This window comes from Pungitius pungitius, chromosome 5 (assembly GCF_949316345.1).
Source record: "Pungitius pungitius chromosome 5, fPunPun2.1, whole genome shotgun sequence".
NCBI lineage: Eukaryota > Metazoa > Chordata > Actinopteri > Perciformes > Gasterosteidae > Pungitius > Pungitius pungitius.
In genome coordinates this window covers 5,347,832-5,371,863 of record NC_084904.1, presented here as the reverse complement: position 1 = coordinate 5,371,863, position 24,032 = coordinate 5,347,832, and the positions used below count along the sequence as shown (strand labels likewise).

Below are 24,032 nucleotides of genomic sequence, written 5' to 3'. Positions count from 1 at the left end.
ACGACATAGTGCAAATAAGATAAAAATAAAATAAAAGTATAATAAAATATAAAATATAAGCTATGGGTTAGTACGCTAAAAACTAGAGCTATGGGTTAGTAAGTTAGAGGAGATAAGATAAAATTAGGAATAAAAATGAGGATAAAGTGCACCAGCTAAACAAAGTGACGAGTGACAAGTGAAAGTGACACAGTGAATGAATGAACATGGGAGTCAGAGTCAGTCAGAGGGGGCCCGGGCTCTGTTGATGAGCCCGACTGCCGAAGGGAAGAAACTGTTTGTGTGGCGGGAGGTCTTGTGAGACAGTGTGAGACAGTCTCTGAGACAGTGTGAGACAGTCTGTGAGACTGTGTGAGAGTCATTACCCCCCCCTTTCTACCCCAGCTTTTGGTCGTGTTGTGTGGTGGTTAGCACTGTCGCCTCACAGCACTAAGGTCGTGGGTTTGACTCTGCTCGTTGGCCTCTCTGTGTGGAGTCGTCATGTTCTCCCTGTGGTTCTCTCCGGGTACTCCGGCTTCCTCCTAAAGTCCCAAGACTATTTTCAGTCTTTCTAGTTTCTATATTTTCAGCAATTCATCATTCATTCATCCTTTTACATACACATCAGCTAATGATAGCCTAATATGTGAAGCTAACGTCTGTGAACAGCTAACTTGAATATCAATATAACAGAGCCACGAGCAACGAATGTGCATGTTGTCAACAACTGGTGGTAACACATCCCGTCGGACTAGGATTATTTATTTATATTCATTAATTAACTTTTCTCCCCATGTTATCGTGGTAACCTCTCCAGCAGGGCCGAGCTCCTCCTCAGGAATCAGGAATCAGGATCAGGAATCAGGAATCAGGAAACGTTTATTGCCATAATATGTAGAACATACATGGAATTTGCCTTGGCGGTAGGTGCATGACAGAAGACAGTATAATAACGACGACATAGTGCAAATAAGATAAAAATAAAATAAAAGTATAATAAAATATAAAATATAAGCTATGGGTTAGTACGCTAAAAACTAGAGCTATGGGTTAGTAAGTTAGAGGAGATAAGATAAAATTAGGAATAAAAATGAGGATAAAGTGCACCAGCTAAACAAAGTGACGAGTGACAAGTGAAAGTGACACAGTGAATGAATGAACATGGGAGTCAGAGTCAGTCAGAGGGGGCCCGGGCTCTGTTGATGAGCCCGACTGCCGAAGGGAAGAAACTGTTCGTGTGGCGGGAGGTCTTAGTCCTGATGGACCTCAGCCTCCTGCCGGATGGAAGGGGCACAAACAGTTCATGTCCAGGGTGGGAGGGGTCGGCTACAAAGTCCTGGCAGCAAACAAGTCCTGGAGAGACGGAAGATTGCATCCAATCACCCTGTCTGCAGAGTGGATGACACGCTGCAGCCTGCCCTTGTCCTTGGCTGTGGCTGCAGCGTATCCCACGGTGATGGAGGAGCAGAGGATGGACTCGATGATGGCCACGTAGAAGTGCACCATCATCGTCTTTGGCAGGTGGAATTTCTTCAGCTGCCTCAGGAAGAACATCCTCTGCTGAGCCCTGAGTACCATCTATAGCCTGAGGTTGTGTATCAGTGGTGTGTAGTCAGAAGAACGTCCTCTAAACATTTAATTTGTTGTTACAAGCTCATCCCTTAAAGTTCTTAAATGAGTATTAACTGCCCGTGTGCTTCTCCTTGGAAGCAACTCTTGACAATCTGTCGCATTTCACAAGACGCGTCACTCGCTTGGGTTCAGATTATGTCAAAGCCCCCCCCACCCCCCCTTTTTTTTCCACTTCTTCTTGAAGGCATCCATGACCCCAGTGGGCCACTCGCTGAATCTTAAAAGGGGTTACATGATGTCTTTCTTTTCTTCCACTTGTCTCATAGTATTAAATGAAAGCTTAAACATTCCCACTGGGCCGAGTGTGTTCGTAGGTGTGATGTGAAACGGTTCTGCCTAGACGCAGCCTTACAGTAGCGCGGCTGATGTGTAACCGAACGAACGAACGGGCGCGTAAACTAATCTCTTCTACGTAATCCATTGTAGACTAGGTCTTTTTAAAACCATTTTTAATACACTCTGGTTGTCCACATATAACATTTAAGCGAGTGGCTCGTCTGGACCTCTCAGATCCGTGATCACAGACATGATTCTAGGACATCTTCTCCCAAGACAGATTCGAAAGGACAAACTGAAAATGTAGTGAATTTCACGTCCCTCTCTCACTTAAACACACTCCGTGGCAGACTTGATATGGAGAGATGTCCTTCTCAGTTTTAGATTAAGAGATGCCTTCAGTTGTGTGTTATAGATGTTTCTCTGCTCTCTGCAGTACGTGTGTATGATTTGCCGATATACAGCACCGATGTTGAGTGCCTGTGAGTGAGGACCGTTGTGTGTGTGTGTTTGATTTGAATCGCTCTTTCTGCTTTTACTGTGTAAAATATTGTGCAATATGTCTGCAGACTGTCTTTTAAAAGCGGAGAGAAGAACTGAGAACAGAAGAACAGTAAAATTGACCTTTGTATATGCTGTTCTTACAACTAATTTCCATGTGAAGCGGCTTACAGATTCTTTCTGGGATTTGTCTTTGTTTTTTTCTTTCCAGTTAATAAGTAAAACAATTGGTGTCTTTAATTAGTCTGCATTAAAACTGGTCTGGATTTGGTCTGTGCAGAAATAAAGATAAACTGTTTTTGTGTGTTTTCGTTCTCGGAAGATAGTTCTTTGAACGTTTAATCTAGTTTGGATTAACTTCAATGGATGTGTTGTTAATTACTAGCCAGTCTTAATTTCAGCAGCTGTATCCTTGAAAGGATGCAGCCTTTGCGGACCAAATGAGCCGGATCCTTGGAGGTCCACAAAGGCTGAACAGAGTGGTCTCTAAAAGGAGGCCGTCTGTCCTATGCGTGGATTTCCTGTTTCTCGTGACCAGCTTTTCTTCTGCCTCTTCTGTTGCCTAGCAACCTGCTGTGCTTACAACTCATAAAAAGCAGCTTGAGATGGTCAGCCTATTATTTAATTTATATAACACGTTGTCCCCCTCCCCCGCCCCCTCTTGGACAAACACACTAGTCGTTTTATTTCTATTTTTTAGAAAGTGGTATTTCAGCTTTATAACTTGTCTCCTTGAGCTCACTTTGAAGCAGTGACTCCTCCCCCTTTAAACAGGTGGTTAGAGTTTCTGCCCACATGTAAATATTCTATATTAATTTGCAATATAAATAATACATGATATATTTTACCAAACCAATTTATAATTGAGACGGCTGAATCGAAATGTCCTCTTTTGTTGAAACCAGGAGAACACGTAGGCCAGCAGGTGCACAGCATGGCGCGAGGCTCCGGACTGTGAGAGTAGAGGAAGCTTCATAAACAAGTCCCTGAACGCAGCACGAGAGGCGCGCCTCCGCGCACAGCTGAGGTGAGAAGACCAACCGATGATCTTCAGCTTCAACTCAAGTGTGGACGGAAGAAAACAAGAGGCACAGCTCGGAGGTAAGAAGCTAACGGGGGGCTTTTGGGGGCTCAATGCACCGAGACGAGAGAGACGAAAACTCGTTTACAAGCTGTCCGTCATCTGGCTTTTCTTTCTAAAGATCTCGTTTTGTTGCCTGACGCGCTCTGCTGTTTTCCACTCAGTCGGGACTTCCGGCAGCTCGTTTCCCAGCAGGATCTCCTCTCTCTCTCTCTCTCTCTCTCTCTCTCTCTCTCTCTCCATGTCTCTTTTTTCCTACACAACTGTATTCCTGCATTTTCAGATGGTTGAGCCAGATGTGACACGGCAGCTGTTACACGCTGTTCACCTGAGGAATGGTGAGTTTGATGGCTTCTATTACCATGTGTTTTGACATCTTTGCTATAAAGTTGCATTTTCTTAATGGTTTTGTGCAAGACATTTACAATTCTTGTAAGACCTTTTAGACTCAATACAATAGGATTTATTAAATAAATATGTTTACTTCTTTGAGATAGACTAATGTTTCTTTTTTAGGACTTAGTTTAAATACAATTTATATTTAATTAGATATGCCACGATACACTGCACATGGTACAGTGCATTTTGTACAAATACATCTACCAGCAAAGGGACCGAAAAGAAGATAGTGAACATTTCATTATATTTTACCATTGAGCTTTCAGTTATGAGGCAAATGTATCTGTCTTTTTATATCAGCTGTTAACTACTTACATCCGCTCTCTTTTTAAGGATCAATTGTGTCTGCCACTCATCCCTCTCTCACAGAGAACTCCTTCACCAGCAGCAGTGGAATAATCCCCGGTGAGTCCCACTTTGACCCAAACAGGAAGTCTCTGGAGCCTGCAAGACTGTGACAGCAGCCAATCAACTGTCCAGCCAGCGAGTCATAAGCTCACATCCAAACACCTGCGGAGCAGTCAGTTCCCCAGAACCGGGCTCCATTCCTCGGGTCGGGGTGACGGTCTGCAGAGCTGTGAATAACGACCTTGGAAAGCCTCTCACAGGACAGGAGACATTCCCAGAGCATCAAAAAGTGGTCTTTCCTTTTTGTTTGATACGCTGCACCAGTCAGACGCTTGGACACACTTTCTCATTCAATTGAATGACCAAATTCTGACTGGGGCTGTTTGATGGATGGGAAAATGAGAAGCACGAATGAGCGTAGTCATAAAACCGGCCTTTGTTTTCTGTGGCAGAGCCGGCTGCTTCACAGGGTCATTTCTCTCTTTCTTCTCTTTTTTAAAACTCTTTCTTAGGTGCAATTGCAGCCACGGTGTTCATTGCCCTTTTGCTCGCTCTGTACGCCGTCCTCTGGAAGTGCCTGGTGTCACCGCCTCTACGGTAACCTCCAATTAACAGTCTACACGGCGTTCTTGTGTGCTGGCGGTCTGTCCAGGCTCCGTATTCCAGCTCATTGAAAGAAAGACACATTACTTTTTTTCCCATTTTATTATTATCTTTGTACTTCTTCAAACATTTGTGTTTCCTGTTCAGGAAACGCAGCAAAGTGAGGGTGAGGGTGAGAGTGAAACCGAGGACGTCTGTGTGAAGAACGCTTCTCCACCTAAACTTTGGACTAAAATCTTGAGGGCAGAATGAGAGAAGTGACAAAATGCCACCAAGGAAGTTCGTCCCCATGATGCAGACATCAAAGTTGAGTGTTTCCCCCTCAGCTGCACAGGCTGCTGTGACCCGCTGGTCACCACCGGCTGCTCTTCTTCTGTGGACTGTGCGCTACCGAGGGAACCTCGAGATGAGCAGCTACTGTAGAACTCTACAAATGTGTTTCTGTTGTCTGCATTGAAATCCACTCAGGATGGTATATCTGCTCGTAGACATCGTGAAAACACATCTAGTGCAATGGGACAGAGAACATATTCATGTGACTGTCAATTAGGAATCAAACGTGTGAGCACAAAGTAGTTTATGTTGCATTGCAACCTTAAAGGGAAACGTGGAGTAGTCTCTCTGCTCCGGGGCTTCTCTGAGCCAATCTTGCTGCTCGTAGGAACCCGGGTGACTCAACCAAGTCAGAGTGCTTTTAAGAGGAAATTCATCAGAAAACCCTTGAGGCAGAGATGCTACTGATGCTAATCAAGATGCCAATCATTGGACTTGTCCGTGCACATTTTTGATAATGGTTTGGGTGGCACTGAGCCAAGGCTTCTGGTGCAGTAACACAGATTTAATCTTTAGTTTACACTTCCTGTGATATTACTTTGAGAGATTAACAAGGATCATTTTTGCAGTTAAATAATACATCAGCAAAGTAGTACAAACTGTAAATATCCATATAACCGTTCAGTGCAATCTTCAACCTCGATTGGCAAAAAGAAATCAATGTCACAGACAACATTCTTGGATGAAAATCACACCACAGGTATTGTCTGTATTTTATTATGTTCAGCATTGTTATCAAAGCTAAAAGTTGCATCCAGTAGTAACAACTCAAACCTTAGAAGTAAGTTCGTCATGTGGTATTCACTTCCACTTTGTACTAGTGTCCACATCACCTGCTCGGTTTTCTGCTCCATGTACAATCTGTTATGATAAACTGCATTTTAACATGTGGTAACCATAGAGAAGCTACTTGTATTAACATTAAAAAGACTGTCTAATAAAAAAACCCCATCTATTTACAGTATTTCAAGCGCTCAGTTCTCGGTCCTTCTCATACAAAACTCCTGCAGACTCCCAGATGTTCCAGACTGAGATGGCATTCCAGTGATCAGAAGTTCTGACTCTCACAAAATGTATCCCGTGTGAGCAGATAAGTCTCGTTTGTGATTGACTGACGGACCGGCCTATCCAAGAGCACCGTGACTGACTGCGGGCAGTAGTCTGTGTGGAGCGGAGGCCGGGGCAGTGACCCTGGACGGGGCTCAGGTCCTCCGACAGGAGGCGTGGTGATCAGGACCTCTACAGCACAGCTGCTGCACTGCTCCACTTCCTGGGCCTGCAGCCGCTCTGCAGTCTGTGCAGAACATGCCCAAAGCATTGTGGTACCAACGTAAGGTCGCCAATTACACAACCTTCAGAGATTGTAGACGGAATGGTGTGTGCAAGGATTCTTTGAGTCAGGACTGAAAGTGTTTCTGTCGAATTAAAGTTTTACCCTCTGTGGTAATTTTCTAGTCAGTGACTTATTAGAAATAGGAACATTAAACACAGGCTACCAGATAGTGTATTTTGCCTAAGTGGCTCTTAAAACATTTGAATCAAGAATCTAATTTAGATCTTAAATACAGTACCTTTGCCATGATTAACGTGAGAGAATTTAAGACAATGCACAAGCCTCACAAATCTATGAAAATCACAAAATAAAAGGGATATTTAAAACACCTGATCAAGTTAATTAGCTGTACTCAGAGTGGATCCTATGTGGCTAGCACATAGTTGCTTCCTCTCTTGTGCACGATTAGACTGTTTCACCGGTTGGTCCGTACCTCAAACAGGAAGCTGTCCAACTCGGGGGGGTTGATGTTCATACCAGCAGGATAAGCAAAGATCTGCTTCAACCTGGAAAAGAAATCGCTGAGAGTGAAACAGACTCAGAACCTTGGGTGGAGCCACGAATGAACACCAAATTCGAGATTCAAAGATGAAGTGACATACATTTTTCTTTTAGGCCACGCGAGAACGGCGCAGCCAAGCAGCAACAGGACGGGGGGCAGTATCTTGGCCAACGGAGTAGAATCTACCAGGGGGGAGAAATAAATAAATAAATCAACCTGTGACGTGGAAGTCTGAATAATCATGGGGTCTAACCCATGTAATGGTAACTGTCTGATTACACTAGATGTTCAGGTGCTCACAGTTGGTTGAGGTCCTGATAGTGACCCTGGTCGGTTCTCCAGGCCCCCCCTCAGTGAGCGCGCTCACTGAGAAAACGTACTCCTGGTTCTGCTGCAGTCCGTCCACGCTGACAGACTTCCTGCCGGGGTCGGCCACAGACACGTTGAATGGATCTAAATGTAGACGAGAGTGTAAGTACCTTTCTTATTTGACACAGGCCATATTTAGTTTATGAACATAGATAAAAATCCACAGCAACTACCGTTGCACCCACCAGCCCCTACTTCCTGTGCTGTAACCAGATAACCCGTGATGAACCCCGGGTGGGCCGGATCGTCCTCGCTGTAACTCCACTCCAGCATCACAGATGACGAGGTTCTCTGAACCGGTTCAATCAACCTCGGGGACTTTACAAACCCTGAGGACATATGGACAGATGGAATCAAAACAACAGACCTCCAGCACAAACCCAACTTCCTCCACAGAGGCGCCTGTGTGGCGCTGATATCACAAAAGATTTGAATCCATCGCTTCCGTGGGTAACGACTCTTTTGAATGAAGGGGAAACCGGTGCCAGTCAGAAGGTACAGAATATGAATCGCATGCACGCTTGTCCCTTGTTGCACTCGTCTCTGCATATCTGACAAACAGGAAAGATGGTGAGGACGTCCTGTGATAAACGCTCCCTGTGGCACTTACGGAGCTCTTGTGAGTATCCCGTCTGTACCGCCAGTAGTCGGTGTCCTTTTTCTGTGCATTCATAGATATTAAATGTATACCTGCAGCCTGCTTTGAAATGTCCTGAAAAAAATGGAAAAACTATAACATATAATATAACATTTAGAGACCCCTTAAAGAAAAAAAAGAAAACTTACTAGGAGACAAGACAAGTGTATTGTTTCCCTCTGGCACTTTGAGCCATTGCACCGTGGTACATGGTAGTGCACATCCCAGGATGCACCACTCCACAGTGTAGCCACAGGTTGCGGAGTCCGCATGGCGCCAGGACAGGTTGAAACCAGCGGCTGCGTTGCTGCTCAACCGCTTCGTCGCTGGGACGGTTCTTGGACAGAGGCACACCTTTCAGACTGTCCCGCTGCAACCAGAAGAGTTCTAGTGAGGGTAGAACCCGAGGATGGAGGATAATCTCACCCTCGTCATCGCTCCGAGGGACCGTGATGTGAGCGGGGACGGCGTAGCCAGTGACGACGGCCTGGACGGTGATGTCATGCTGTCCCGCATCAAGGATGACCTCCGCCCAGGTGTGTCCGCCACCCTTCGACTCGGTCCGGTTCTGGCCCCCCTGTGACCACTGGACCACGTAGCCCTGGATGTTCACGGGGGCTGCTGAGCCCGGAACATGCTGAGAACAAAAGTGGCGGGGCAACTCTGCTGTGGTGACATGCAGTATATTCCTATTCCTATTGTGCGTTACGTGCAACATGTGGAGGGAGGAGTCTCACCACAGTCCACAGTAGAGTGACTTGACGAGTGTTCGGGTCAGACAGACGCTTTATTCTCCTCCAGACGTCCAAGGTCACCATCGGATCTGAGGAGATGCGTGTTTGGTTCAGCCATCACTTGCATGAAGATCATTGCAGTCTACTCCTACCTACTAAGTAGATTTAAATGTCTCATATGTAACATATGTGGTTGGCTCAACTGTTTCCTCTCTGATTAACACATGGAAGAAGTAAAATATCCTGTATCCATCATCATCCATCATCAGCCGCCTATTTAGTCTTAACCTGAACATTGTCTGTCTCTAGACTGGGCCCGGTCTAAACACATCCCCGTGGTGATACATACAGGTGGTGAAGGACACGGGCTGGGTCCAGTCCCCCCAGAACGTCCGGCTGGAAGAGCAGCGGACCCTCATGGAGTAGCAGCTGTTTGGAAGCAGATGTTCCAGTCGGACTTGGCAGAGACCGCTTTTACAACTCCGCTGTGACAAACACACAAGATGAACATTTTGAGGAGGTGTTTGCAGTGACATGTATACATCGTATAAAATGGTGTTTTATATATTAAACTGCGCCTAGTGCCATGTGTAAACATACCTTGCCATTGTGCATTCAATACTAAGCCGATTAAATATTACACGTCTTCATTTTAAACATGTGCAAGGTACAGTGAGGGGGGGGGTGGGGCCGTGCCGCTACCAATTACAATTGACACCAATGTCATTATCAACATACAAGCTATTCAAATTGTCGTTTGTATTTGTAACAAGTGTGGAAATGAGAATGATTTGCTTGGAGCGACGAGTCCATATACTGTGCACTTAAACACATTTCAACTTGAAGAAATGAAATTGGGGGAAAAACATTGGAATTGTCTAATGAACCAACGATGCTTTTAGATGAGCCGGATTAAACTCACCCAAGTGATGCGGCCTGGCTCGGTGGCGACCTGACAGAAGAAGTCCAGTCGGGTCAAGTCCCCTCGTACGGCCCAGGAGACAATGGCATGAGACACATCAGGGCTCACCCTGACCACCTCCACCAAGGGAAACACTAATGACAACACGCACACAAACACACACATTTAACAATGAAATAACACCAGCATTCCTTTTGTGTTGCTTGAATATAAATTAGCTGCAACATCTGTGTTGGGATGGCGTGACCTCCGACCTCTGTCAGATACGTTGAAGCTGTAGCTCTCCGTCTCCTCTCCCAGCTGGTTCTTCACCACCACGCTGATGTTGTAGTGTTCACGCTGCGGGGCGGCTGGGAAAGTACAAGACGACCACGCGCAGACGACGGGTCCTTGGTCCCAGTTACTGCGTTCACATGAAAGTAGAGGGGGGGGGGGGGGGGGGGTCACAGTTACTGCTGAAGCGGAAGTTATCTTAGATCACACACACACTTGTGGAAGAGTCTTAAACGTGCATTCCTGAAGGGGGGCGACTCCTCTGGTCCTATAGAAGTCTCTAAATCATTCTACTGCTCTCTTGAGTTATTCCCTCAACAGACCCCGAAGCGGTCTCTACAGTATTACATTTTACTCTTAAAAGTGAAATATGACATCATGGAGATCATAAAAAGCTCACTATGAACTTTGGTTTTACTACTGTATACAACTGCAATAACGTCACTGTTTCTCTTCATAGCAGTGACATTGAAATGTGTCGCTCAAGTTGGGCCTCAAAATTTGAGTTTGAACATGCGGTAGTATTAAAAACGGGATCAAAACAAATAGGCGAAATAGGACGTATGTCTGTAAATGTGTGCACTCACTCTACGTGGAGAGTGTGTATTTGCTTGTTGCGATCGTATAGGTCTCGCCATCGGCCTGGATCCCAGCGGCAAACCACATTCACCATGTCTGAGATGGCGCATCGGAGGTTTCTAGGCTTCTGGGGAGGAACTGCGGTGCACACACATGCACACACGTAATAAATCTTTGGGAAAACAATATTTTAAAGAAATAAAAAATATGAATCACACATACTTACAGCTCACGTAGTTGAAGGTGTGACCGATCTGACCTCTGGCATTGCTACAGGAGACTGCATGGCGTTTGATGAAGGTCTTCGGGATGCTCAAGTTGTGCACAGTTATGGCCTTGACTCGACTGGCCCCGAAGCCGAGGAGAGGGTATTCCCGGTTATTGAAGGTCATCTTGGTAACATTGTCTCTTCTTTTGGGAAGGCAGCAGAACACAGCGCTTGTGTTCTCCCTCAGCACCTCCTGGGAGGGGAAGATCTGGGTCTTATCCTGGGCCAGGGCTCCTGCAGGTCACAGAACAGGCTCACGAGGATATCTAGTCAAACCAAATAAGTAGAATGTGCAAAAGTAATCAGATATGCAACAGTTGAGAAACACTGATGGAGGATACGATTGGTGGAGGGGAAGTGAAAGCTCCTGATCACTGTCACAATCTTGTCGGGGAAATAGCTTGGCACGATATGTGCGTTCTGGTTCGGTTCTGCTCGTGTGCACCGAGGTTATTGTCGCCTCACCGTAGTTGGTCACCCAGTTGCTCCAAGGACTCGGGACAGACCGGTTGTAGAACTGTCGCACCCTGGCCGAGTGATCCACGCACTTCAGAGGGACGTCAGAGGTCCACGTCCACGTGTAAGCATCAGACTCCACAGGCGGCAAACTGAGATTTCTCTAGAATTACAAGACAAAGAAAAACAAGCATCAAGAGCACAGCCAATGCCGTTAAAAGTAGTATAATGACCCAAAAGCGGCCATTGTGCAGAGCCCTTTAACAGCACCAAACCCAGATCCCAGATCCTTCAGCAGGTGGCTCACATCGTAAACGACAGCATGGCTTCCAGCGCGGAGGATCTGGATCTCGTAGACGTGGCCCGCGGAGTCGCTGTGGTTCACCCGCCAGCTCAGAGAGAGGCTCAGCCCGTCGCTGTCAGCCTGCAGAGGACCGATGCTCGTCATCGGAGGCTGCAAAACTGTCACACACAAAGCTCGTAGAGATGCAGGGCCCATTGGAAGGAGGTTTATACTTCAGAGATGTTGCACCAAACACACTCACCCGAGCAGCTTCCCCTGTGATCCATAGAACAGATTAGATGCAACCATAGTAGGTAAATAAAGGGTGTTGTGAATCGCTGCATCCCCTTTAGTGCATAAGGCAAAACCAGAGTGACAGCCGCTGCACGCGCACAGACTGAAAGCCCCACGAGTCTAAGGCAATGCGCAGGCTTCCTACATGTAGGGGGGGAGGCGTTGCACAAAAAGAGGAGCGTAAATCTCAAACTGATGCTGCTTTAAACGCACAGAAACAGACATTTGGCGCAATAGTTTTTTATGGACAGCACAATGTTGATACAGGTCAAATCTGATTACAGAGATTACAACAACAAGATGATCAACGTTGACGGTGCGCAAAGCAAATTACACACAATAAGTTATCAGAAAAGAAGATAACACACAATTATTTTCCACAAATCACGTACAGTATTTGACAGCAGGATTTTTGGCACTTGAGGGAATAAAATAATAGGAAGATAAGTTCTTCTTCCAAGACACATAGGTATAGGTAGCCTTTCAATAAAACTAGATATATTTTTTATATTGATCAAACAAAATCAGTATACTTGTAATGTCTTTTAGATGCTTACACTATTATTTAGATCACATAAGAGGTAACAGCACTGTGGACATCAGGGGAAGGGCTCCATTGGCTTAACACAATAAGTGCTCATGGTAAAAACACTGCTGATAATTCTGGTGCTGTGGGTTCCCATTGTCCGGGGGGACGGATGCACCTCTGCAATCAGACAAGTGCAAAGGATGCTGAAAAGAATCAGTGGGCATACAAAAAACATGCGCGTTAAAGCTAGTTAACAAGTTATCTCTCCGCAGAAGGCACAACGGTTTCAACAGGCAGGCGGAGGACGATTAATGGCCACCACATACGCTGATGAAGGCACACATATCTCTGTGTACTTCCTCGTCTCAAACACGCGAGCCACAGTTCGCCTCGCATGCCTCCTCCCCGATCTCTCCTTCCAGAGAGAGGTAGGCGTGGGGGGGGAGGAGGGGTGTGAGAGACCTCATCCTCATAGAGTCTGTGGCCGGTGACCTCTGACCTCCAGTGACCCGGGGAGCGCCTGTCCAACGGCACGCTGAAGTCTGCCAAGAGGGAGAACAACATGGTGTGTGGGGAGAGCTGATGCCAAGCGTGCAGCACACTCTCTATTTCCCCGGCACGGATCTCTGCATGACTGACTCCCAGTGGATGTCCGCTCAGCACCTGAAGATCAACCCCGACAAGACCGAACTACTTCTCTTCCCCGGAATAAACTGCTAGTCAGGACCTGACTGTTAACTTCGGCAACTCTGTGTTAACGCCCACTCTGACTGCTGGGAACCTCGGGGTGACACATCAGCCCTTCGCAGTCAGAAGGCGGAACAGGTAGTGATTCAAGCTCCTGTCATCACCCGCCTTGACTACTGTAACTCTCTCCTGGCAGGTCTCCCTGCTGCCGCCATTCGACCACTGCAGCTCATCCAGAATGCAGCAGCTCGACTGGTCTTCAACCTTCCGAAATACTCCGACACCACACCACTCCTCCGCTCTCTTCACTGGTTACCAGTGGCTGCACGTTTTGTTAGTGTACTTATAATGGCAGGTTTTGAATCTGCTTATTTGATGAAAATGTACTTTCTTGTTACTTGTTCTTCTGAGTTTGTATCTCTATGTGGAAATGCACTTATTGTAAGTCGCTTTGGATAAAAGCGTCAGCTAAATGACATGTAATGTATTCAAAGTGGAGGGGTGGCGTGAGCACACTTACCGCTGTTGGTCCCTTGCTGCTGGGTGCTGATCCTGCCGCTGAGGGCCCGGGGGAGGTCGTTCCGAGGCCGGGGGCACGTGCGACCATCCGGAGGCGGCTTGCTGTGCACTTGGCTCAGCAGGGTGTTGAGGCTGTTGTACAGGCTGGCGCTCAGGCCCAGGTTGGCGCCGCAGTTCTGTCCTGACACGGCAGAGAGCAGATGCTGCTGCTGCTGCTGGTTGTCGTCAGAGGGGCGGCGGCGGGGGTGGGTGACTCTGCTGGAGGGATGCGAGCATGGTGGCCTTGTTCTCGTACACAGAAAGGTTGCCGTCCAGGCTGCCCGAGCGGCTGTGGCCGGACACCTGAGACATCAAAACGATACACGTTTGTACGTGGAATTCTTCAGCTTCCATTCATTCGCGTACCTTCTGCTTCCCTTACTTCACCTTGTACCCATCCAGCGGTATGGTCACAGGCAGGCTGCTCTGCCGGTGGTGTCTCCAGCGCTGCAGCAGCCTCTGCTGGGCTTCGATCTCCTTCTCCACGCTCCTCTGGCCCTCCCTCAGTCGTTCCAGGCTCTGCTGGTACTCCAGCAGCTGAGCCTCGAGCTCCTCACGCTCGCAGCGCAGCCGCTCGGCCTCTAGGAGGCACCGCTGCTCCAGCACACTCTCCTGCTGGCACTGGGGACATGGTTCAGAGCCATCAGAGCTTTTAATTCATGTACAGGTCGGTTATGGAGGGTTAAAGGATCAACCCAAATATATAACTTACTTATGTGTTTTCCCTAGTATTGCTGTTGTAAAGCACTGTTGCTTGTTAACCCTTTAAGGAAGGCAGGTAATGTGGGAGGGGGCTCCTGGTCAACTTAGTGCTTCATTCATTTGATCATAACTAAACATACATATTATTGCAGACTATCATGATTTTATTTCTATTTTTGTACTTTGTAGTTATTAATCTGCCTCACTTGTATTGCCCTGCCTCACACGTTACTTAATTTCGTCCTAAAGCTATATGAAAGTGTAAAAACCATGAAAATTAGGCTTTAATATGAAGGTCAATTTACAAGTGAAAAACAATACAAATGATTAGACAATAAAAGAAGGTCCTATATAAATGTTGATTCATTCTTACTAAAGTGAGCAGAATGAACTGAGCTAGACAAGGCCTCTAAAACTTTACGTCTCCCACCCACTCATATCAAATTCAAAATGCAAATTGTGATTGTCCTGCTGTGTGAGAAAAAATGGTTCTTTTTCCCCCCTCACACAGTAAGAGATTTACTCACAGTAAACCCATCAGAAAGAATATGTTGCATGTTGCATTTTATGAATTTTGTGTTGTATTTGTGTTGCAGATGTTCAGAAAAGTAGCCTGTGAGGTAGAAGTACAAGTAAAAAGCTCCCAGCTGTGGTAAAAGGGAAAAGGCAGCAACACAAACCATCTGTAAACCCATCTTATCAGGGAGAGTTCATAGGTCTATGTACGCGGATGAATCCCTCTCACTGGTTCTATTAGTTGATTCCTTAGTTAACTCTAGCTCTACCTGCTTGAATTTGGATGTGTTATCTACGAGCAGAGGCAGACGAATTGAGACAAATGAAAGTGTGTCGGCACAAGGCCTACCTGTCGTTTGTCTCTGGCCAGACACTCTTTGTCCCAACGTTGCTGCACCTGTTTGAGCTTCACGTGGAGCTTCTGGACCTCATCCACCTCCTCCTTCTTCCTCTCTAAACCCCTCTTCTCTACTTCCTCTTTCTTCTTATCGACACTCCTCTGTCATCCTGCTCCTGGATGACAACGGAAACCTCCGGTCGTTATTTCCTACAAAACTCTCACTGATATGCGTGTGGTAAAGATAATATTATTTGGGTATAAATATCATGTGATTGATACCAGATGGAGCTGAGGTCTTTCTCCCTCCAGGAGGAGGAACCTCTGGACTTCATAGCAGCTGTCCTGGACGGTCACTGCAGCCTGGCAACACAGAGAGGAGCAAAACCCGTGAGAGTGTTCTGCCAGGTTTGATTTTTTCATGCAAACAAGGACAAGAAACCTACAATTTAGCATTTGGTTTAAATAACTATTTAATGTTGTTCCCTAAAGTATTGTTTAATTCAAACAAATAAATGTGCGTCTGAGCTTTGCCAAGCTGCCTCTCATTTGATTAAAAGTCAAGAAGAAGATTAATAATATCCAGTAAAGATGAGCTGATTAAAGGAAAAACTTCCTTAAGCATCTTAGTCGGAAACGGATCAAAGACACAAGAGAGGAGAAGAGTTAAGATTTTCAAATTGTAGAAGTCAGTTGATCAAGGTTGATGGAAGAGAAGCCATTCAAGTATCAGGGCCCACGGCTGCATCCAAGGTTCCTAGATCTGAGGACGGGTCGGCTCTGGTTAGGGGCAGGAGACATTGATTGTCTCTTTGATAGTCTGAAGATTATTATTCAAGAAGTTCATAAAGTCGTTACTACTGAGGTCCACAGGAATACACGGCTCGACAGCGCTGGGACTCTCTGTCAGTCTGGCTACAGTGCTGAAGAGAAACAGGGACTTGTTTTTATTTTTCTCTATTAATGAGGAGTAATAAGATGCTCTTGCGTTACGTAGAGCCTTCTTATATGTTTTAACGCTGTCTTGCCAAACTAGCCTAGATCCTTCTGATTTGGTGGAACGCCATAACCGTTCAAGTTTCTGCACAGTTTGCTTTAAGTTCTGGCTTTGAGGGTTAAACCAAGGAGCGAACTTCCTTCTTGTTGCCCTTCTTCTTTCAAGAGGAGCAATAGCGTCCAACGTCACTCTCAGAGAGCCTGTGGCAGTAATAAGAAGATGGTCAATTTGTGATGGACTGAAGTTTTTACAGGTATCTTCTGATATCTTGAGACAGGACACTGAACTTAGAGCAGAGGGAATGGCTTCTTTGAATGAGGCTACAGCGGTATCCAATAAACATCAACCGTGAACCCATTTCTAAGGTTCTTCTTCTGGTTGAGCCCCATCCAAAGTCCCTCCTAATCAGACCAGGCTCTCCCCAAAACGTCTTCCAGTGATCAACGAAGCCCATATTATTTACTGGGCACCACCTCGACAACCAGCGCCGGAATGACGACATGCGGCTATACATGGCGTCACTGATCAAGTTTGGGAGGGGGCCAGAGAAAACTATAGTGTCAGACATTATTTTAGCGCAGACCTGGGCATTGTACGGCCCGCGGGATGATTCTGACCGGCCCGCGAAAGATTACATGATAATTAGAAAATAAAACATATTTTCTAATTATCTTATTGGTGGACTAAAACCGCATTGCTTTTTTTTAAGCCCATTTATTCTCACAGTGCACGCAATCGTGCACGTCAACTGTGCACGTGAAATGCATGTGATTGACAACCTGTCTTCCTTCAGTGTCACCCCTGAAAAATGCGAAAATGTCGGCTCATGCCAAAAAGAGGAAAGTGGATGCCGAAAGCAGAATTTTCAAAACAAACATGGACTACTAACCTTTTCTTTACTGATGTTCAGCTTGAACTCATTGACCTGCAGTCTGATTGACTCCTGAAAGAGCACTTTAAGTCAGCATCACTGCTAGAGTTCTACTTTGCTCTCAAGGAGGAGAACTTTCCAAACATGAGGAGACATGCTCAGAAGATGTTGGTTCTCTTTGGATCCACCTACATATGTAGCATCTCCACCTAAGACATTCAGCCAGACTTTGATGGACTTGTTAAAGCTCAACAGAGACTGGATTTCTCACACTGAATGAAAAACAGAAAGAATTGAAGAAAACTAAAATGTGGGAATATAACAAGTGAAATAAAACACTTGATCTAGCTAAAGATTAAAGGTTTAATATAGGCATTTAAAGTCAAAAAGGCTACAAAACTGGGACACTTTTCTTTACACGGTTCAGTGACATGTCTTGTTCATTTTGGCTACAAAGATGTGATGTCTTTAGAAAGCTAACAAAATGCTGGTTTCAGTAGTATATGAAACTCAAAATGCCATGTTATTAATGTGACTGAAAGAGTCAAATGCTTCACATTTTGTAAATTCTATTTGAATAAATGATCATTTTGAAGGGTAAACTCACCTTTTAATTGCCAAATAACACACGATTACCAGCGGTCAAAACAATGACATTTACTGCTTTTTATATAGAAATAAGCAGGCATAATTGAGTTCGGCATTTTGGCCATCCAAAATATTTTCAGTTGCTCATTTGAGAGCGAACGCTACGTCTACGTGGTCCGCACCGACTACGGGAGATGGCTGGTTAACTACAGCAGCTATTGACTGAGCCTCCATGGTGCGGAGCCGCGCTCCTAACTCACTAAGCCTCGCCTCCAACCTATCAAATATACTACACTTCTTACATGTACCATAATCCGCAAGGGGGGCAGAGGAATAGCTAAACATATGACACACCGAACAAGAACAGGAGCAGGAGAGGTAGGGAGGGAAGACGTCACAAGATTAGCTACTAAGCTAATGCTAATAGAGGTAACGTTGACGCTAAACAACGTCTAAGCAACTATTCAATTGAACGAAAAAGTGCTGCACGGTGAGGCGTTTAACAACGCCACGAAAATAATTCGCCGCTTATACTAAAAAAGATCACGACACAATCAACTTAGTATAGCTACAGCTGTGAAAAAGTTTAATGACATCACACACGCTGCCGACAGGAAGTGACGCAACACGCTTACCCTTCAGACACCATCACTGTCCTGTGGGATTGGCCAGAGATACACCAACACAACTGACATCACGTGGTTCCATTTGATCACGTGGTCCATTTGTTGACGTACCATAGTTCAATTCGATCATGTGATCGATTTGATGACATCACATCCAACTGATGTTATTCCCATTCCATTCCCACCACTTGAAGAAGCACAGTGGACTCACCAAGTCAATACAGACAGTTTCATAGTCCACTGACTTCCCTCGCTTTCAAGATGTCGGACATGAGCCTTCAGGATTTGGTAGTGAAGAGACAGGCACCATTGACTCTCAATGAAATTCGCCCCATAACTTATCAGCTACTTGTGGCATTTACCGAGCTAAAGGATATTGGCTTTCTTTACACAGACTTGAAACCTGACAACATTATGCTCGTCAACCAACAAGATGAGCCTTTCAAGGTAAAATTAATTGACTTTAGTTTGGCCATTCCAGCCTCCGAAGTGAGGGCAGGAATAATTGTGCAACCTTGTGCTTACCGAGCACCAGAAGTGACCTTGGGCCTCCCAATATCAGAAGCAATTGACATGTGGGCACTGGGATGTGTTTTGGCATCTCTGTTTTTTGGCCAGGATATCTTCAAGGGAGAATCAGCATACGATGTAATGAAAACTGTTTGCTGCCTGCTGGGTCAGCCACAAGACTACCTGCTAAATGCTGGAACAAACACTCGACAGTATTTCAAGAGAACTTACCGTCCTGGCAATTCACAATGGGCACTAAAGACACCACAAGAGTCCAAGAAGGAAAATAATAACCAGCTGAAATGGTCAAAGTGGCGGTTTGACCATGTTGGAAATTTGGCTGACGCAGTAGATATCTTTTCAGATGCAATTGATGAGGTTGAACATGAAGACACAGCGGCATTTTTAAATCTCCTTCAAATGTTGCTAAACTCAGATGCTGAAGCAAGAATAACACCTCAGCATGCCTTGAAACATTCTTTTGTGACTATGAGTCACCTGGCAGACCACGCTCACAGAAGCTCTTATACACAAACTGCCTCTAAGCTGATGGTCGTCTGCCCGGGGTGTGATTTAGACGAATGTCAGGAATATCTTAGCAGTTCCGAAAACGACATGGAATTAACTGACTCTGAAGAGGTGTTTCCTCAAAAGATAGACAACTCCAGCCTTGCACACTGCCCAGAATCCCGCCATGGAACTCCAACCTTACTGAAACAATTGCAGGATAAGGAGTATCCCTTACTCTGCAACAAGTCTGTTCAATACAAAGTTTTGGACTATATTGGACAAGGAAGTTATGGACACGTACTCAAGTGTGTCAATTTAAAAACAAACAAGAATACGGCCATAAAGTTTCACAAAGACGTTAAGAATTATGCCAAAGAAGTAAAGATGCTGGAAAAGCTCAGGACCCTTGACCCAAAGAAAAACAACTTGGTGACATTCATGGACAGTTTTATAGTTAATGACATGGCTTGCATCACCTTTGAGTTGCTAGACAGGAGCCTTTACGATTTGATGAATGAGAATCAGGATCTAACTATCAGTGAAATCCGTCCGATAACTCATCAGCTACTTGTAGCATTAAATGCGCTAAAGAGTGTTGGCCTCATTTACCAAGACCTGAAACTTGACAACATTATGCTCATCAACCACAAAGATGAGCCCTACAAGTTGAAACTAATTGACTTTGGTATAGCCATACCAGCCTCCGAAGTGACGGAAAGAAGGATTCATAAACCTTCTGCATACCGAGCACCAGAAGTGACCTTGGGCCTCCCCATATCAGAAGCCATTGACATGTGGGCACTAGGATGTGTTTTGACATCTCTGTTTTTTGGCCAGGATATCTTCAACGGAGTATCAACATACGACGTAATGAAAACTATTTGCTGTCTGCTGGGTCAGCCACAAGACCACCTGCTAAATGCTGGAAAAGACACTCACCATTATTTCACGAGAAAAAATTGCTCTGGCAATTCACAATGGAGACTACAAACACCAGAAGAGTACAACGAGGGACATCATGAACAACTGCATTTGTCAACGTGGCCCTTCGACCATATTGGAAATTTGGCTCGCGCAGTAGATAGGCATTCAGATGCAATTGAAGACGATGAACTTGAAGACAAAGCGGCATTTATAAATCTTGTTCAAATGTTGCTCAATTCAGATGGTGAAACAAGAATAACACCTCAGCATGCCTTGGAACATTCTTTTGTGACTATGAGTCACCTGGCCGACTACGCACACGATAGCTCTTATACACAAACTGCCTTTGAGCTGATGGTCGTCTGCCCTGGGTGTGATGTAGAATGTCAGGAATATCTCAGAAGTTTCGAAAGCAACATGGAATCAACTGATTCAACAGATGTTTCCTCAAACATAGACAACTTTAAGCTTGAGGAAGCACACTGCCCAGAATCCAGCCGTGGAACTCCAACCTTACTGAAACTATTGCAGGATAATTTACTCTGCAACAAGTCTGTACAATACAAAGTATTGGATTTCATTGGAGAAGGAGCTTTTGGACAAGTAGTCAAGTGCGTCAATTTGAAAACCAACAAGAATACGGCCATAAAGGTCCTCAGAGACCTTGATGATTACGCCGAAGAAGTAAAGATGCTGAAAAAGCTCAGCACCCTTAACCCAGAGAAAAACAACTTGGTGACATTCATGGACAGTTTCATAGTTGATGACATGTCTTGCATCACTTTTGAGTTGCTAGACAGGAGCCTTTATAATTTGCTTATGGAGAAACAGGTAACATTCACTCTTAATGAAATCCGTCCCATAACTCATCAGCTGCTTGAAGCATTTAACGCGCTAAAGGGTATCGGCCTCCTTTACACAGACCTGAAACTTGACAACATTATGCTCGTCAACCACCAAGATGAGCCCTTCAAGATAAAACTAATTGACTTTGGTTTGGCCATTCCAGCCTCCGAAGTGAAGACAGGAATGACTCTGCCAATTTGTCCATACCAAGCACCAGAAGTGTCCTTGGGCCTCCCCATATCAGAAGCCATTGACATGTGGGCACTGGGATGTGTTTTAGCATCTCTGTTATTTGGCCAGGATATCTTCAACGGAGAATCACTATACGATATAATGAAAATTATTTGCTGTCTGCTGGGTCAGCCACAAGACCACCTGCTAAATGCTGGAAAAAACACCCAACGGTATTTCAGGAGAAAAAGCCGCACTGACAATTCACAATGGAGACTAAAAACACTAAAAGAGTACAACAAGGAAAATAATGAACAGCTGCAATTGTCAGAATGGCATTTCAACAATTTCGGAAATTTGGCTCACGCAGTAGATGTCTTTTCAGAGGGAATGGGTGAGGTTGAACTTAAAGACACACGGGCATTTTTAAATCTCCTTCAAATGTTGCTCAATTCAGATGCTGAAACAAGAATAAAACCTCAGCATGCCTTGAAACAATCTTTTGTGACTATGAGTCACCTGGCAGACTACGCTCACAGAAGCTCTTACACACAAACTGCCTTTAAGCTGATGGTCGTCTGCTACAGTCTCTGAGACACCGTGAGATAGTCTCTGAGACAGTGTGAGACCGTGTGTGAGACAGGTTGTCAGACAGTCAGCGGAACAGTGTGATACAGTGTGAGACAGTCTCTGAGAGAGTGTGAGACAGTCTGTGAGGCAGTGTGAAACAGTCTCTAAAACAGTGTGAGACAGTCTGTGAGACAGTGTGAGACAGTCTGCGAGGCTGTGTGAAACAGTCTCTGAGACAGTGTGAGACAGTCTGTGAGACTGTGTGAGACAGTCTGTGAGACAGTGTGAGACAGTCTGTGAGGCTGTGTGAAACAGTCTCTATAACAGTGTGAGACAGTCTTTGAGACTGTGTGAAACAGTCTCTGAGACAGTGTGAGACAGTCTGTGAGACTGTGTGAGACAGTCTGTGAGGCTGTGTGAAACAGTCTCTATAACAGTGTGAGACAGTCTTTGAGACTGTGTGAAACAGTTTCTGAGACAGTGTGAGACAGTATGTGAGACTGTGTGAGACAGTCTGTGAGGCTGTGTGAAACAGTCTCTATAACAGTGTGAGACAGTCTGTGAGACTGTGAGAGTCATTACCCCCCCTTTTCTACCCCAGCTTTTGGTCGTGTTGTGTGGTTGTTAGCACTGTCGCCTCACAGCACTAAGGTCGTGGGTTTGACTCTGCTCGTTGGCCTCTCTGTGTGGAGTCGTCACGTTCTCCCTGTGGTTCTCTCCGGGTACTCCGGCTTCCTCCTAAAGTCCCAAGACTATTTTCAGTCTTTCTTATTTCTATATTTTCAGCAATTCATCATTCATTCATCATTTTACATACACATCAGCTAATGATAGCCTAGTATGTGAAGCTAACGTCAGCGAACAGCTAACTTGAATATCAATATAACAGAGCCACGAGCAACGAATGTGCATGTTGTCAACAACTGGTGGTAACACATCCCGTCGGACCAGGATCCCGTCGGACAGTCTGTGAGACTGTGTGAGACAGTGTGAGACAGTCAGTGAGGCTGTGTGAAACAGTCTCTATAACAGTGTGAGACAGTCTCTGAGACAGTGTGAGAGTCATTATCCCCCCTTTTCTACCCCAGCTTTTGGTCGTGTTGTGTGGTGGTTAGCACTGTCGCCTCACAGCACTAAGGTTGTGGGTTTGACTCTGCTCGTTGGCCTCTCTGTGTGGAGTCGTCATGTTCTCCCTGTGGTTCTCTCCGGGTACTCCGGCTTCCTCCTAAAGCCCCAAGACTATTTTCAGTCTTTCTCATTTCTATATTTTTAGCAATCCTTTCATCCTTTTACATACATATCAGCTAATGATAGCCTAGTATGTGAAGCTAACGTCAGCGAACAGCTAACTTGAATATCAATATAACAGAGCCACGAGCAACGAATGTGCATGTTGTCAACAACTGGTGGTAACACATCCCGTCGGACCAGGATTATTTATTTATATTCATTAATTAACTTTTCTCCCCATGTTATCGTGGTAACCTCTCCAGCAGGGCCGAGCTCCTCCTCAGGAATCAGGATCAGGAATCAGGAAACGTTTATTGCCATAATATGTAGTACATACATGGAATTTGCCTTGGCGGTAGGTGCATCACAGAAGACAGTATAATAATGACGACATAGTGCAAATAAGATAAAAATAAAATAAAAGTAATAATAAAATATAAGCTATGGGTAAGTGCGCTAAAAAATAAAGCTATGGGTTAGTAAATTAGAGGAGATAAGATAAAATTAGGAATAAAAATGAGGATAAAGTGCACCAGCTAAACAAAGTGACAAGTGAAAGTGACACAGCGAATGAATGAACATGGGAGTGAGAGTCAGTCAGGGGGGGCCCGGGCTCTGTTGATGAGCCCGACTGCCGAAGGGAAGAAACTGTTCGTGTGGCGGGAGGTCTTAGTCCTGATGGACCTCAGCCTCCTGCCGGATGGAAGGAGCACAAACAGTTCATGTTCAGGGTGGGAGGGGTCGGCTACAATCTTTCTGGCCCGCTTCAGAGTCCTGGCAGCGAACAAGTCCTGAAGAGACGGAAGATTGCAGCCAATCACCCTGTCCGCAGTGTGGATGACACGCTGCAGCCTGCCCTTGTCCTTGGCTGTGGCTGCAGCGTACCACACGGTGATGGAGGAGCAGAGGATGGACTCGATGATGGCCGTGTAGAAGTGCACCATCATCGTCTTTGGCAGGTTGAATTTCTTCAGCTGCCTCAGGAAGAACATCCTCTGCTGAGCCTTTTTGTTGATGGAGCTGATGTTCAGCTCCCACTTGAGGTCCTGGGTGATGAT

General features: G+C 45.5%; 1 protein-coding gene, 1 long non-coding RNA gene and 1 other non-coding gene across 5 annotated transcripts; 1 reads left to right on the top strand and 2 right to left on the bottom strand.

The window, feature by feature from the left end:
• Nucleotides 1–1,076: 1,076 nt before the first annotated feature.
• On the top strand, nt 1,077–5,727 carry LOC119224746 (uncharacterized). The gene is made up of 5 exons (XR_009956218.1): nt 1,077–3,489; nt 3,753–3,807; nt 4,202–4,273; nt 4,729–4,813; nt 4,967–5,727. It is a non-coding gene; the product is annotated as an uncharacterized LOC119224746 (transcript).
• Nucleotides 5,728–5,896: 169 nt separating this feature from the next.
• Nucleotides 5,897–13,689, bottom strand: LOC119224472 (leukemia inhibitory factor receptor). The gene is made up of 18 exons (XM_062562254.1): nt 13,539–13,689; nt 11,771–12,873; nt 11,533–11,687; nt 11,235–11,388; nt 10,728–11,003; nt 10,510–10,639; nt 9,904–10,052; nt 9,650–9,783; nt 9,077–9,212; nt 8,731–8,816; nt 8,397–8,630; nt 8,143–8,311; nt 7,967–8,068; nt 7,542–7,685; nt 7,288–7,440; nt 7,088–7,169; nt 6,919–6,991; nt 5,897–6,446 (listed from the first exon to the last, which is right to left on the bottom strand). Exons 2-18 carry the CDS (start codon nt 11,850–11,852, stop codon nt 6,201–6,203), a joined length of 2,505 nt encoding a protein of 834 aa, XP_062418238.1. The 5' UTR covers nt 11,853–12,873; nt 13,539–13,689; the 3' UTR covers nt 5,897–6,200.
• A 36-nt stretch (nt 13,690–13,725) lies between these two features.
• On the bottom strand, nt 13,726–18,290 carry LOC134129041 (uncharacterized). 3 transcript variants are annotated; one of them, XR_009956219.1, is made up of 5 exons: nt 18,223–18,290; nt 15,414–15,494; nt 15,144–15,307; nt 13,964–14,197; nt 13,726–13,879 (listed from the first exon to the last, which is right to left on the bottom strand). It is a non-coding gene; the product is annotated as an uncharacterized LOC134129041 (long non-coding RNA). The 3 variants fall into 3 exon arrangements; XR_009956220.1 differs by lacking the exon at nt 18,223–18,290 and adding an exon at nt 17,018–18,216; XR_009956221.1 differs by having other exon boundaries at nt 13,736–13,879; nt 13,959–14,197.
• Nucleotides 18,291–24,032: the final 5,742 nt, after the last annotated feature.